The sequence below is a fragment of the Eumetopias jubatus genome, unplaced genomic scaffold (assembly GCF_037043125.1).
Source record: "Eumetopias jubatus isolate StellerSeaLion01/CBP00866 unplaced genomic scaffold, mEumJub1_p1.0 scaffold_13, whole genome shotgun sequence".
Classification (NCBI taxonomy): domain Eukaryota; kingdom Metazoa; phylum Chordata; class Mammalia; order Carnivora; family Otariidae; genus Eumetopias; species Eumetopias jubatus.
This window is the reverse complement of record NW_028274819.1, coordinates 1963946-1979383: the sequence shown is the minus strand read 5'-3', so window position 1 is coordinate 1979383 and position 15438 is coordinate 1963946. Positions and strand designations below refer to the sequence as shown.

At 64.0% G+C, this 15438-nt stretch overlaps 1 protein-coding gene across 7 annotated transcripts in view; it reads right to left on the bottom strand.

The window, feature by feature from the left end:
- The window catches only part of KCNQ1 (potassium voltage-gated channel subfamily Q member 1), a 315307-nt gene extending 312313 nt beyond the window's left edge, over nucleotides 1-2994 (bottom strand). For all 7 annotated transcript variants that reach the window (XM_088017545.1, XM_028117975.2, XM_088017544.1 and 4 more), the window contains exon 1: nucleotides 2538-2994. In XM_088017545.1, the coding sequence (XP_087873671.1) occupies nucleotides 2538-2917 (380 nt within the window). In that variant the 5' untranslated portion in view covers nucleotides 2918-2994. The remainder of the gene's footprint in view (nucleotides 1-2537) is intronic.
- Between the last annotated feature and the right edge of the window lie 12444 nt (nucleotides 2995-15438).

The window sequence follows — 15438 nt, the reverse complement described above, 5'->3', positions numbered from 1 at the left end:
TTCAAGGCCAGGGAAGGGAGGCTGGCCGGCCGCAGCGAGCATCCTGCCCTGTTCACGGAGTGACTCTGCAAGGACACGGCCTTCCCTCGAACTATCTCAGATGCTGCTCAGAGCCACACGAGGGCCAGAGCGGCCGCCGTCTACCCCGCTCGTGGGGCTGCAGCTGGGCCCTGGCCACTCAGCCACAGGCCACCGCTGCAATCCCAGCTCGAAGGCCAGGTGCCCTCAAAAGACTGGCCAATTCTGAGAGTGTCCGGCGCTAGCTGAGCTCCTAGAGATGTTAGGAGGAGAAGGAGGCACCTTCCCAGGCCCCAGCTAAGCCACACGCCCTGCCTGGCCAGGGTCCCTTCCAGCCCCGGCCCGAGTCAGGAGAGCTGCCGCGGCTGTCCACGCCCCAGGGCCGCGGCATACCTCCCACAGGGCAGGGCCCAGAGCAGGAAATGACTGACCCAAGGTCACACGGCCACTCCAGGAGCATCCCTTCCTGGCTTGCCCCCGTGGGGAAGACATTCGGCCGCTATCCCCAGAAGCCACCCCTGCCTGCCTGCTCCCGGAGACGCCAGGCAAAAGGCAACTCTGCTGAGCAAACTTCCGAGAGCTAAACAATCAGAATCAGGAAGAAAACACAAGTGTAAGCAGAGACTTCCTCTGGGGTGCGGCGAGCCCTCTTCCTCCACACGGCACCACACAGCCAGGGAGCCCGGGCGACGCGCACCCACGGGCCTGCCACCCCAGGACGCAGACCAGTGGGGCTTCGGGAGGCCCCTAGCCCTGGCAGCCATCCAGGGGTGGGGAGGCACTGCGACACCGCCTGGTGGCCCTCCGGGCATGCCTCCCTGCCTTCACCCAGAGCTGGCCACCGGGCAGGGTCTTTCCCGGACCCGGCTGTGGAGTCCATCCCACCCCTGGGCTTCTCAGGCGAGGGCTAGGAGGCAAGCAGCTCGTGTGAACCGTGGCGCCCGCGAGCCTGACATCGACCGGATGTTGGCACAGCCGGTGCCTGACTCGTGGGATCCCTCGGCGTCTGTGCACGCAAACCCTCCCCTATGCCCCAAGACAAGCCACTGCTGCAGCCACGGGCAGGGCCGTGCTCTCCCCCAGATATCAGCCACGGTCACGAGGCTTGCGCCCTCTGACACCGCGGCAGGTGGGGGCTGGGGTGGGGAAGAGGCTTCAAGACCGGGGCCCATCCATGACTCTGGGGACACAGTCCCCGAGACATGCCCTCCTGCTGTGGAAGGCTGTCCCTCCGCACAGAGGGGACCACCCCTGATACCACCTACGCCCACAGAGGAGCCAAAGTGTGAGGCTGAGGCTGCCCCACCCTGCCCTGCCTCAGCTGCCCAAGACGATGCTCCAAGCCAGCCGGGGCCTGGCTCCCACTGCACCCCTGGGGCCCTTCTGGCAGCGGCCGGCAAGAGAAAAAAGGGTCCTGAACCCCTCCCCCCCCCACCAGGTCTCTCCCAGCCACCGGCCAGCCAAGGCAGCAGGGATGAGTACGTCACCACCAATAGGAAGCCAGAGGGAGACCCCCGCCATGGAGCCCCCAGCAGAGCCCCCCAGTCCTCATGATCCGTGTGGGGGTGGCCCCGTGAGGGCTCCCAGGCCAGGGGCTGGCACCATACCAAGAGGCTGCGGGCTGGGCAGCCAGGAAGTGGAACCACGGAACGGCAGGGGAGGGCTCCAGGCAGTCAGCAAGGAGGGTGGCCCCGAGGAGGTAACTTCCTTGTACCCCCCCGCCCCTGAGGAATGGAGTGGCCTGCCCTGCCCCACGCAGGCACGCCGCAAGGGCACTGGAACCACCTGGGTAACAGGGCCAGGTGCTGCCCATGAGGGGTCCGGTCCTCCCCTAGTACACAGCTTCCTCCCATTGAGGGTTAGAAACGTGGGCGCAATCCTGCCCCTCCCCGGAGGCCCCTCCAGCCTCCTCTGCTTCGGGAGCCTGGGCCTCTGAAGGGGGGTGGGGCATTCCCCACAGCCATATGGACCCCTCAGGGGACACCACTCGGCCTGCCACCCTCTGGGGCAGCCCTGCGCCCGCGGGCCCGGGACACTCGCCGCACGTGGCCTGCCTTGAGCTAGGACATGTTGCTGCCACCAGCAGGAGCTTGGGGCCCTCACCTCCTGGGGGCTCCTGAGTCCTGGGTGCCCGCCGACCCTGAGTTCTCTCCTCCGCACCCAAGGGCAAGCTCCCCTGGCACACGTCCTTTCCCAGAAGTTTTAACACCTGGGGACTGTCCTTCCAGGGAGGAGTGGAGCCAACTTCTGGGCTGGGGCAACCTCCCCCCACACGCCTGAGCAGAGCCAGCGGGAAGTTCTCCCCGCCCCCCCCACCCACACCGGCCCTGAACTTCAAGGGACAGGCCCCTCAGAGTTGCTGTGTTCCCCATAACCTCTTTCTCCCCCCACAGCCCTGAGTCGTAGCTGGCACGGTCCCCGAGGCTGCAGGTGGCGCGAGACAGGGTCCCCCCACGCCGCTCCGCAGCCCGCGGGAAGCCCCTGGGTGCTGCGCGCCCGGGGCCCGCGGCGATACTCACACAGCAAAGTGGTAGATGAAGCACTTCCAGCCGGTGGGGCGCTCGAGGAAGTTGTAGACGCGGCCCTGGATGTGGGTGCGCGCGAGGAGCGGGCGGCGTGCGCTGTAGATGGAGACGCGCGGGTCGAGGCTCACCGGCGGCCGCGCGGCAAGGTCTGCGGCGGTCGGGGGCGCGGCGGAGGGCGCGAGGGGCGCGGGCCCCGGGGCGCCAGGCGGCGCGATGGGTGCGTAGAGCGCGCCGCCCGCCGGGCCGCCCTCCGCCAGCTCCAGCGAGAAGGGACACTTCTTGGCCAGGCCCGTGCTGCCCCGCCGGGAGCCCGGCAGGCGGCCGCAGCCCCAGCGCTTCTTGTCGGGCCTGGGCGGGGAGGAGGCGGCGGCCATGGTCAGGCAGGGCCCGCGGGGGGCCGGCCGGGCGGCGGCACCGGGAGCTGCGGCGAGGGCGGGCGCCGGGGGCGCAGTGCGGGCGGCCGCTGCTGCCAGCCCGGCCGCGGGGGGCCGCTGCCCGCCCCGCCCGGGCGTGGGGGCGGGGCCGGAGGGGGTGGTGGCCGCGGGCCGGTCCCCGGGGATGGCGCGCCCCGCCCCTGGCCAGACGCCCCGCCAGGACCAACCGGCGCGCTCCCGGGCGCCCCAGCCCGCGCCCGAGACCGCTGACCTGCTCGCCTGCTGGGTCCCGCCCGGTGTGCGCTCACCTGTTCCTCCCGCCTTTTTGCATTCACTTGCCCCGCCCGCCCCCTCCCTCGCTCCTCCGCTCTTCCCCACGTGCGCCCACGTGCGCGCCCCGCCCCCCCCACGCCCACCTGTTTGCCCAGTAAGCAGCCCCCAGCTGAAGCGGGGAGGAAGGCCAGGGGCCGCAGGTGCAGCGACTGAGAACCTCGTTGCCAGGGCAGGAGAGCTGGGTAGGGCACAGGCACCCACTTCAGAGAGAGGCTGGGGTTAATGGGGAAAGGGGGGCACCCTAGGGCACAGGCAGACTCACCCTCCTGACACTAGGAGGGCGGCCTTGTTAGCTCCTGCAGTACTTTGAGCACCCCCTTTCCTGTGCCCACCCATTCACGCTGTGGGTGGAGAAAAATGCTGTTGGGTCAGTGCCCACTAGGGGCCATCGCACCCAGGAGGTAAGCTTGGGCCACTGGGGGATGTGGTGCCTACCGGAGGCGGTGGTTCAGGGGTGTAGGCAGGGTTTGACCGCTGGGAAGGTCACGGCAAGGCATTTTCGAGGTTCTAGTAACATGCAGAATGGGTGTCTCCTCCTCGAGCTCTGCGCTAGGCTTGCCTCTGCGCCCCATGGATTTCCCTGGATGCTGGGGCTGGGGGGTTTAGAAGTGGGATGGGATCAGGTTTGTGAGGCCCTCCACACTGCCTCTGGCCATTGCTGGGCTGGCATTTGGTTTCCTGCACGTTGGGGTGCCGGAGTGGAGGATGGGGGGAGGGGTGTGGACAAAACGGCTTCTTTCGGGACATTGCGCAGGGATGTCATGTGGGGGACGGGTAACTTCCCAGACAACTCCCAGGTCTTCACTGAGAACCCCAGGCTGATTGATTTCATGCCCCCCCCCAGCAGAAAACCAGCTCCTGTTGGTGGCTAGAGCAAAGTTCTGGCCCTTCACCCCAGACTCGCCACACAGCCAGCCATTTGTATCTGCAGAAAGATGAAGGAAGTGGGTCCCAGCCTGCTCCGGGCACTGCGGAGACTGCAGGGCCACCGAGGCTAGGGAACGTTTCTGGGGAGTACAACCCGGCAGCCAGCCAGAGGGAGGCGGAGAGTCTGCCTCCGCAGGGGCCCCAGGGGACAAGCCGGGGCACACAGGGGGCATTCAGTCAATCTTTTCTGAATGAATGCACGCGTGAGTGAGCACTATCCACACAGCTACATCGCAATCTGAAGGAGGAAGACGATCTTTCAGTAGGTGGTGTTAGAACAATCGGAGAGCCATGGAGGAAGGGACAAAAAAAAAAGTTTGGATCCACCCCACACATGACACAGAGGAGTAGGTTTCGGATGGATCAGAGGCTTAGATATAAAAGTTGAGATGAGGTCACGTGGGTTCTGTAAGCCAGGCTCGGGGAATTCCACAACCACCTGTAGGCCGGCAAAACATGTCCCACTGTGCTTGAAATCGAGACAATAGCTGAAATTAGCAACGTCAAAAAGACCAATGAGCAGCTGGAAAGAGTATTTACGACATACGTGGCAGGCCAAGGGTTAACAGCGCCGGCACGTTCAGGACAGCCAACATGGGACAGACCGTGGCAGACAGACTGCGGAAAAGTGGGCCAAAGACGCGGAGAATTCCCAGGAAAAGGGGGAGTCCGTGATCTTTGCACTTACGAGAAAATGAGCAACGTCCCTGGTAACAAGAAAAATGCAAATTAAAAGTACGGGCCGATACCACTGGTCCCCTATCTGATCGGTGGACGTCCACAGGTTCCCCGGGCGAGGCCCCGGGGGGTCCACATGCACATCGCCTGGGGGTGGGGGGCCTGGTGGTTAGCCAACGTGCCAGTTGACCCCTCAGATTAGCTCCACTTCCAGGAACAGCCCCAAAGCCCCGTGGGAACACAGAGAGTGAGGCATGCCATGCTAGTCACACCAGAAAACCCCGCAGACGACGAGATTGTCCCTTCGGTAGCTGAACCGAGGGCCGCACAGCCACACGGGCTCACCCGTTATCAATATTTTCACCAGCGTTCGTAGGACGAAGGAACCCAGAGAACCGCATTGTTATAGCAACGTTAGTATTCTTACTTTGGGATTATGGATGTGATGTTAGACTCCTTGGGAGCCAAGAGTTTGAGTATAAGAGAGAGAAGGAGGAAATCAGGGAAGTATGAATCTGTCCTTAAATTCGAATCGGGAATATTGGCATCAACTGCTGCGCTCTTTTATCTGCAAACCAAATTACTCTTTAGCCCCGTCCACCGAAAAGTTTCGGGAGGGGCCCGTCCACAGGAGGACAATCTGAGCGTGAAACAGAATCGTGGAGTAAAAGACATCCGATAACTTACAGAACCATTCGTTCATTAACGAAGCTACAAGAAGTCCTCGTTGACCCTTTGCTGGTTGCTTGGGCTCATTCTTCTGGAACCGAGTGCGGAACGGACGGTTGTGTGGCTCCTGCCCGCCCCGTTGGCACTGACCTTCGCGGGGGAGGAAGCCACAGGTGCTGGAGCCGCGCACCGGGCTACTTCCTCCTGCGGCCCTGAGTCCTGTGATGTCGGGAGTGGCTTTGAAGCTGTCGGTAGGCAGGGCGGGGTACAGAGTCAGGGCAGAGATTAGACCAAAGGGCTTCTGAATTGGCCATTGTTGGGTGGCCGCTGAATAAGGTCACGATACGACCAACTTTACTTTTGTGTCTGTTTCCATATATTTTTAATTATGACAGGTTGCTACCCACGCACCTGGGCAGGCTTCTTGGAGGGCCACGTGCTGGGCTGGGGCCATGGCAGGGAGAAAATGAGGGGCTCTCGGGGTGCCCTGAGCCATGCAGGAAGCTGCTCTGGAGATCCTGGGCTGCAGCAGGGGGACCCTGGGGAGCATGGGAGGCTGGCCAGGGGGCTGCTGAGAACTCCCTGCCAGCTCTGAGGACCTGGGGGCGGCCCCAGGAGAGGACTGAGACCCTGGGCTGACGGGGGGGGGAGCTGGGGTAGGGGTGAGGCCAGGCGTGCAGGCATGGTGAGTGGGTTGGGACTCACCGGGTTCAGGGAAGGAAGGGCCCAGGGTCAGGGTCAGGGCAGGGAGTACAAGTGTGACCCAGCCCACTGGCCCTCCAGCAACCCTGCAGAATACCCCTCCTGCCCACGGCCCCCTCCCCAGGCTGAACGCTGCCCTCAGCTTCCCTCTGTGGCCCGCTGCTCCCTGCACCCACCCCACGTTCCTTCTGTGGGGCCAGAGGGTGGTCAAAAACACTTCAGTAAACTGAGGCTGCTGCTGGGTGGGATGTGTGGCTGCTGGGAGGGGTCTGTGGGCTAGGGGTGCACCACCAGAGGCTTCCCGGCTGGCGACTTCCGATTCAGCCCCCAGTCCTCACTGAGCCCCAGCGGTATGCCAGGCACACTGTTCATTCAGGGGCTGTGCCCTCCTGGGGGTTGGCATGGGCAGGGGGAGGGGATGCAGAGGGAGCCGCGGGGGGGGGGGGGGAGGGCAGGCTGCTGAGGGCAACCCTCTGGCTGGTGAGTGTCCCGTGGAGGGGGGCGGGCATGACCGCGCCCTGGGGAAGGTAGCTTTGCCCCGCCCAGCCCCACACTTAGCCCTTTCTCCAGCCTGGCCCGCAGGCAGCTCTGGTTGCACCTAAGTCCTAGACACTTGCCCTCCACGGAGCCTCCTGCTGCGCTGTTCGGCAGGGACAGCAGTCCCGAGACAGCTGCTGGGCAGAGTGGCCTGGGCTCTGGGAGCACACGAGCTCCCCGTGCAGACACAGACGCAGCGGGGCTAAGGAGGGCCCAGGAATCTGCGTTTCAGTGAGTTCCCTTCCTCCCACACGGGGACACTGAGCGTCCCCAAACCTGGGCACCGCACTAGGACAGAGGCCAAAGGGGAGTCCTTCTGCGCTGAGCTGACCACGTGTCTCCCACTCATGGGCTGTGTGAATGTCACTCCATAGAGCCGGCCAGCTCCGACCGTGTGCCCGGCTCAGTGTGCAAGAGGCCTCCCCTCGGTGGGTCTCACAGCCAAGCAGGACAGACCGAGCTGGACATGCCATCACTGCATGGGCATCAGGGAGGTGGGAGCTGGACGGCCCCCTGCCCTGTCCCCTCCATTCGCTGCCTGAGCTCACTGCCCCCCTCCCTTCCAAGGCACTAGGCTGGGAGCTGTGTGTGTGTGTGTGTGTGTGTGTGTGTGTGTGTGTGTGCGCGCGCGCGTGCACACGCACGCACATTGCGGTGCACGTGGGTATGCATATGTCATGCCTGTGTGCAGGTACTCTGTACCCCCATAAGCCCTTTTGTGACCACAACGGGACTGGAGGTGCCCAGTCCACACCCCTAAGCAGGACAGCCTTGGAGCAGTAGGTCTGGTGGGGTAGGAAGCAAGAAGCACTCAGAAGAGAGGTCATCGTGGTCAGAGTTGGGGGCAGGAACCACCTGCTGCGGGCCATGCCTACACCCCAGCTGGCTGGCGCCACCCGCAGAATCACACGCCCACGCTCACCCCTCCGAGCGCAGGACACTGAGTCCCGCCCGGCATCCCGTGGGCAAGTGGGGAGCTCCCCCCGTGTTTTCTTTGGTCTGAGGTTAGGTCATCTGCCATCACCACCTTCCCCAGCTCCTCTCCTGCTCCCCGCTTGGGGGAGTCCCCAGATGCCTATCCGGGCACAGCCCAGCCCACAGGCAGCCTTCCACACACTCGCCGGGGCCCCTGGCCTTTGCTTTGTGCTGGGGGGTTTGGTTTCGGAAGGGTGTCGTGGCCGGGCACAAGAACCCCTGGGTCCCTTCCAGTCCCCCCACCAGCCTTTGAGCCCCCCTCCCCTTCCGAGTGGATGTCCTGGGACCCAGCCCTGAGAATCCAAAGTCCGGTAACAAGGGCCCAAGGCGGGGGCACCCAGGCAGGGTCCCCCTTGCAGCAGCCCCGGATGCAGTCCCTTGGGGCAGAGAAGTCAGGCTGGGGATTTGGGCTCAGCCCCCAACTGGCCGGGCCACCTGCTAATACCTTTGCTGGGAATTTGCACCAACTGCTTGCAAAATCAAGACTTGATGTTAGCCAGCCTGTCCAGCTGCTGTAAGGATTCACGGCCTGGTGCCCTTTGGTGAAATCACCCCAAAAATGTGCCGCCTCAGACCCTCACCCTAATCCTTTGCTTTCCTGGTGGCCTGACAGGGCAAAGTCAGGGGCTCTCTAAGCCAGGTGGGGCCCCAGGGGGCACACATCTGCCCAGCGCAAGCTGGGGAGTGTGGGCCAGGGACCGGACATGCCCCACTTCTGATGACCAAGAGACGGCCTTCACGGGGCACCCACCCAAGAGAGCAGCCCACACCCCTGCACCTGGCCTCCACCGCCCGTGCTCTAGGAGCATCTGATACCCTAGCAGCCCCTTCCTTGCTGGACAGGCAGGTGGGTGTCCCTGGCCACTTGGAGCATGGAGGGCAGGGGTCCTGGACTAGGTGGTCTGTCCCCAACCCTTCAAGGCCATGGGGGCTGTTTCCCAGCCAGGGTCCTTGTCCGCTTGGCTGGTGCTGCTGGCTTGGCACTTCAGCCAACAGGCAGGCCCTTTGCAGTGGCCCCTGGGGCCTGCCTCAGAGCCAGAGCCAGCCTGGGCCTCAGCCAAGAGTGGACTTGGAGGGGGCAGGTGAGCAGGTCAGGCTGAAGGCTGGCAGGGAGGCCGGGGTGAAGGAGCGAACAGTAAGGCGGGATGAATGGAGGAGGAAGAGGCAGGGATGAGTCAGCCAGCGTGCCGGTATTTACTGGGCGCCTACTGAGTTCCCAGCCTTGCTTGGCTACAGCGTGGGGGAAGCCTGGTGAGCAGAAAGCCAGGCCTGGCCCGTGGGGGGTAGAGATCTCAACTGTGAGATACACAGAGACCAAGGGAGAAGCCACATGGGAACCTCACAGGCTGTGCACAGTGCCTCGCCCAGCCCCTCCCCTGCTCCCCGCCACAGCTACCCGGAGCCTGTGAAAGAGTCGTCCTCACTGGCAGGTGGGTCCCCGGAGGGCTGAGACTGACTCATTCATGTCTGTGAGTCCAGGTGCCCAAGAGGAGGCAGCAAATGGTGGTGAGTGGGTGGCTGGAGAGAGGAATGGATGCATGGGTCGACGGATGGATTGAGGGATGGACAGACGGATGGATGGATGGATGGATGGGTGGGTGGGTGGGTGGAGGGATGGACAAAGGAATGCATACACGATGGGTGGGTAGATGGATGGACAAACAGATGGACAAATGGGAGGATGGATGGATGGATGGATGGATGATGGTGGATGGGTGATGGTGGATGGGTGGGTGGACAGATGGACAGATGGATGGGTGGGTGGATGTGGATGGGTGGATAGAGGAATGTATACACATGGGTGGGTAGATGGATGGACAAACAGATGGACAAATGGGAGGATGGATGGATGGATGGATGGATGATGGTGGATGGGTGGGTGGATGGATGGATGGATGGATGATGGTGGATGGGTGATGGTGGATGGGTGGGTGGATGTGGATGGGTGGATAGAGGAATGTATACACATGGGTGGGTAGATGGATGGACAAACGGACAGATGGCAAGACAGACGGATGGATGGATGGATGCACAGGTGGATGGTGGACGGATGGGAGTGGGTAGGTGAAGGGATGATGAGCAGACGGACCACTCTTCCCTCAGTTATTTGCACAAATGTTACCTTTGTGATGAAGTAGTCCTTGACACGCCCATTTACAAGTAAAATCCCCCAACCACTGGTTCTCTCTCCCCTGCTTTTTCCACAGCCAGTTTAATCATTTCTTTCTTTTATTTAGTTCTTATATATTTCATTGTTCATTGTCTGTGTCTCGCCTGATGCCTCGCACAGTGTGGGCACATGGAAGTTGCTCAATAAGTGGTGACAGAAGGAGTGGAAGGGTGATGCATGGCTCGGGAGAGTGGGCAGGGGCCCTGGGGGCCAGGGGGTGGGAGGGGGGTCCACGGACGCCTGCCTTTAATAAGCCTGGCAGACCCCAGGGAAGGGAGGTTGGTTTCTTGGCCTCGGAGGCCAAGAGGAAGGAGATGGGTCAGGAGGGCGGGGCAGCTTAGGACCGGCCAGACTTTGTCCCCTGACCTGATGCCCACTGCCTGCAGCACCAGCAGGGCAAGACCTGTGTGTCCACACAAATACACACACACACACACACACACAAACACAGACACACACACAGACACACACACACAAACACAGACACAGACACACACAGAGAGACACACACAGACACACAGACACACACACAAACACAGAGACACACACAGATACACACAGAGATACAAACACAGAGACACACACACACACAGAGACACACACAGACACACAGACACACACAGACAGAGATACAAACAGAGAGACACACATAGACACACACACACACACGGACACACACACAGAGCCAAACACACAGACACACACAGACACACACAGACACACACAAACACAGACACACACAGGGACACACACACATACACACGGACACACACAGACACACACGCACACACACACGCACACACATACACAGACGCACACACACAGACACACACACGCAGACACACACACACATGCACACACACAGATGCACACACACGCAGACACACACACGCGCGCAGACACACACACACACACACACACCGGTCCCCGCGCTGGACGCTCACCTCCCTGGGGCCCTGGGGCACGGGGGGCTGCAGTGATTCCTAGGACGCAGGGCTCTGTTCTGAAGGCCCCACAGGCCCTGCGGGTGGTGGTGTCATGTGCTCATCTTGCTCGGGGACCAGGCGCCTCCCCTGTCAAGGGAGGGCAACCCCACAGCCCCCCCAGCCCCTCACGCAGGTGCATGCGCATGCAGGAGGGACAGACTCAGAGCGCTCTGGCGTGTGCGGGAAACCCCCCCGGGCCCAGCCCCCGCAGCAACACCTGCTCGGGCCTGAGTGCAGGGCCGCCCCTGGTGCTGGAGGAGACGCTCCTTGTCTGAGGGGTGGGGGCGGGCATGTCTCCTGTCTGCATCCCCAGAAGGCTCTGGGGACAGACAGGGCGGCTGGAAGGAGAGGGGTGAGCCTAGGCCGGACTCCCACCCCTGACTCTGGGGGGCCAGCCCTGCATCGGGGCCAGGTCGACACCCCCTCCCAGAGTTGATGGAAATGCTGGTGCCTGGCAGAGAGGTGGTCAAGCACAGGTGCTGCCCGTGAGGCGGGGCCAGAGGCCTCGCCGCCACCCTGTCCCTTCCTTTCCTGGTCCCTGCTCCTGGGGACGGAGGACAAGGGTCCACCGGCCAGACACAGGATCCTGGGCTGAGATCCTGAAGGTCACTCCAGAGGATGCTGGCTGGGGCTGTGGGGGACAAGGGCCCTTGAGGGGCGGCTTCACAGCCGCGGGTTCCAAGGTGGGCGGGGGGGGGCTGGCTGCAGACCCAGGAGTGTGGGGAGGGGGCTGGGGGTCTGGGCTGCTCTGCACGGGTGACACTGAAACCCATGGAGCTCTTGGCCTCTTGGACCGGTCCTGCAGAGCCTGCCCTACCCTCTCCACCCGCAAGTGGCCAGAGGGGGCATCCCCCCCGAAGACCAGGGCAGGACCCTTCCTGTCTGAGGGTCCCTGAGTCTGGACCGCATGCAGACCCAGGGAGGCTTAAGGTTGGAGGAGACCCAGGGCCGGTGGGGCCCTCTGTGGCTTGTGGCTTTCATGGCTTTCGTGCTACGAGACAAAAGAGCAAAGGTGGCCAGAGGGCTGCCAGCCTTCCCGCGTGTTACACCCTGCGTGGCCGGCAGCAGGCACAGGGCAGGGCTGCCCGTCCAGGCCCACACGAGTGCTGGCGCTCTCCTTCCCAGGCCTCGGCTGCACCTCTGTGGGTCTCTGTGGTCAGCCTCCCCCCGGGGGGCCTGCCGTTCCAGGGACAGTGGCCTGGGGGCTGGTCCTGCTCTCTGCTGACGTGGCTGAGAGGTGTCCCCCAAAGGAGGTGTCACTCGATTGCAGTCCCGTCCGTCACGTGTAGTGCTGGCCCCTGGGGCCAACTGTACAAAGTGAGGGAGGCCCCCTCGGATGTCGCTCTGGCACCGGGCGACCCTCCCCTCACAGCGGTGCCCCAGCCCCTGCTGAGCTCGCCCCGTCTCTGCCCCGAGTGGCTCTCGCACTGACACACGCCCCTGCACACTCGCTCGGTCCCCCGGCGGCTGTGGTCTGAGCCCGGGAGGCAGCTCAGTGGCCCCCAGCTCCGAGCAGGAAGCGGACAGGCGGCAGACAAGTACATGAAAGTCACTCCAGAGGGCCAGGTTCCTGGAGAATAACACCAGGAAGCGAGGAAGAGAGACCCAGCAGGACCCTGTGCTGGGGCAGGGGGGGGCAGGGGGACAGCAGAGGGGCAGTGGGGACAAGGGAGCAGAGGGGAGTCCAGATACCTGGAGAGAGGGAGGTGGGCGATGGCCTGGGAGGGCAGGGGCCGCGGGCTGGTTTGCATTCCGTGCGACAATAGGGAGCCATGGAGCGTTGTAGGCAGGAAAGGAGCACGGCCTGGTACTGGGCTGGGGGGGGGCTGGGGAGGGGTGTCCAGGAGGCAGAGGTAGAGGGGCAGGACATGGGAACAGAGGAAGGGAAGGGTCCAAGACTGCCCTGTCCCACCGGCTGGAGAGTCTGGGGAGACCTCCTCACTCCCCACATTCCCTGACACAGGCAGGACCCCCAGCAGGCTCAGGCCCCAGGCTGCAGGGTGGGTGTGAGCCCAGGCTGATCTTCCAGAGTTGGGGGCCATCCCAGCAGAGCCCCTCCAGCCCCCTACCTTACCGGGGCTGCGGTCCGGCCCGTTCAGAATCTGGTCCACAGGCCCTCAGGCCCCGAGGGTTTGTGGGTTCCACGTACCTGGGGCCTGTTATTTCCTGAGGGGCTTCAGAAAGCCCCTCTCCCCCCAAAGCTACGGGCTGTGCTCCAGGCCCTGGTCTGAGCCCTCCTGTCCAGGGGCAAACCTGGCTTCGGCCACCCCAGCACCTCCGCCATCCTGACTCCGCTTGCGGTCCTGGGGCGCCCTCTGGTGGCCGATGGGCCAGCCTGGAGAGGCCCTAGGGGTCCCAGAGGGCGGGGCCTGGAGGCTGTCCCCCAGCCCTCCTGGAGCTCAGGGAATGAGGGGGTCCTGGCAGGCGGTGTGGGGAGGGGCCCACAGAAGTGTCGTCCAGGCTCTGCCATCAGGTGTGACCCACCAGTTCCCAGAAGCTGGACTATTCCGGGGCCCAGTTTTCAGAGAAACAGGCCCAGCGTGGTTCAGGAGCCTGACAGATACTCAGGGTGCGAGCCCAGGACTCTGGGATTCCCGACAGCAACCCCCGCACACACACCCGGGCACTCCGTCCTGCCCTGCGTGAAGACAGTGCTCACGGCGGGTCACCTCCAGGACCATGTGCCCTGGGACGCGCCCGCAGCGGCTGGGCCGCACACTCTGGGGTCAGCCATTCTTGCTGGTTGGAGAGAGAAACTGAGGTATGTTGGGTGTGACACTGACCGGACTCAGCCCCAGGCCACACGTGGAGGGCACGACCAGCAAGTGAGGTGCCCCGGCAGCCACTCCTACGGGGGCCCACCTGTCAGAGCCCAGGGGCCGCTGGGCCAGTCGGGCCGGGGAGGGCTGGCCCTCCGTGCTGGTGGCTTTGGCCACGGCAGGCCTGTGGGTCTGCCGTGCCCCAATCAGGTGGCACCCGTGCTGCTCATGGCATTGGCTGCCAGGTGCCAGGGTGGAGAGCGGGAGGGAGGAGGAGCAGGGAGCTAGCGGGCGGGCGCGCCGTGCGGTGGGCAGCTTCCCCTCTGCTCGCCGGCCAGCAGCCGCGTGTCAGGGCGCCGGAGAGAAGGCAGGCAGGTAGGTGCCCCGAGCTGCCAGCCTCCAGGTGGGGGCAGGAGCAGGGGGTCCCCTCCTCCAGGTGGGACGCGTCGGTGCTGCCGCAGGGGACACGCTCTGGCTGCATCCCTGGTCTGGAGCCTGGAGAGAATCCTGCCTTCCTGGGGCTGTGGAGGGACAGCCTCTCTGTGGGTGAGGGCTTCTCTGCCCCAGGCCCAAAGCCAGTGCTTGGGGTGGGTCTGGGCAGCAAGGGTGGCCCCAAGGCCCTGGGTCCTGGACTTCGGCGCAGCGTCTGCCCAGACTGCCGGGGAAGGAGGAGGGGGCCTAGCCAGCGCCGGTCCGGGAGGGGAGGCTCCCCCGCACGGCCCTCTCCCGGCTCCGCGCCCTCCACGGCTGTCCTGGGGAGACCCGCAACCTCACCTGGCAGGGCCACGGCACTGCCTGCAGAGCTTGGTGTGGGACCGGTGGGCGCCTGCTCGTCACTGCTCTCTCCCTACATCCCAAGGGGGAAGAGAAGGGCCCAGGGAGTCTGAGGGGCTGCCCAAGGTCACACGGCTAGGGGAAGAGCTGGACCGGGGCCCCTGGGGCCTGGCTGCGTCCGCCGTGGGGCCGTTTCCCTGATGGCCTCTGAGGAGGGGTGGCCGTTTGTCCCCCAAGTGAGAGCCCCCATTACCTTGGCTGCCAGGGCTAGAGATTTTGCCTCAGTTTCCCTGATCAGGATTTGTGGGATAGGATTCCAACCAGGACTTAGATAGGATCCCACCCCCAGCTTCCTTGACTGCCCCCCCACCTCTCCAGGAACAAGGGGAACCATTAAAGACCCGGACACCTGCTCATGCAAATCCTGCCTGTTTGCATACCCTTCCCACCGGCTCCATTCGCCTGGCCTCTGGCACCGTGCCACCCCCAGCACCCGGCACAATGCCCAAATGCCGTCCCAGGCCCCAGGCTAGCGCATGGTGTGAGGCGAGGCAGCTGTGGTCCCGGGGCTGGCGAGGCTTGCGCTCCACACTCCTGCTCGGGACCACCTGTCCCATCAGAGGACAGGGGCCCGGAGTCAGAGGAGGGACCCCAGCGGCTGCCCGCTGCTGTCCCCGCCAGGCCCCCTCCCCGGCCCAGCCAGCCTGAGGCTCACGGGGTTTGAGCCCGTCGCTGTTGCCCAGGCCCCAAACCCCAAGCCCCCCGCACCCGGCTGTGTGCGCCTTCTGCTTGCGGCGCGCGGCCAGGTGCGGCGAGAGATGGGCCCACTGGGCAGAGGGCATGACAGGTCCTGGGCGGGCGGGAGGGAGGGCTGTCCCCAGACAGCAGCCCTGAGGGTCCCTGTCCCGTCCCCACCCCTGTCCCCATACCACCTGTCCTCGGGGGTAGAGGAATGTCCCCCGAACCTCAGAATGGGACTTCTCTGGATAATAAGGTCTATGCGGCTGTCAC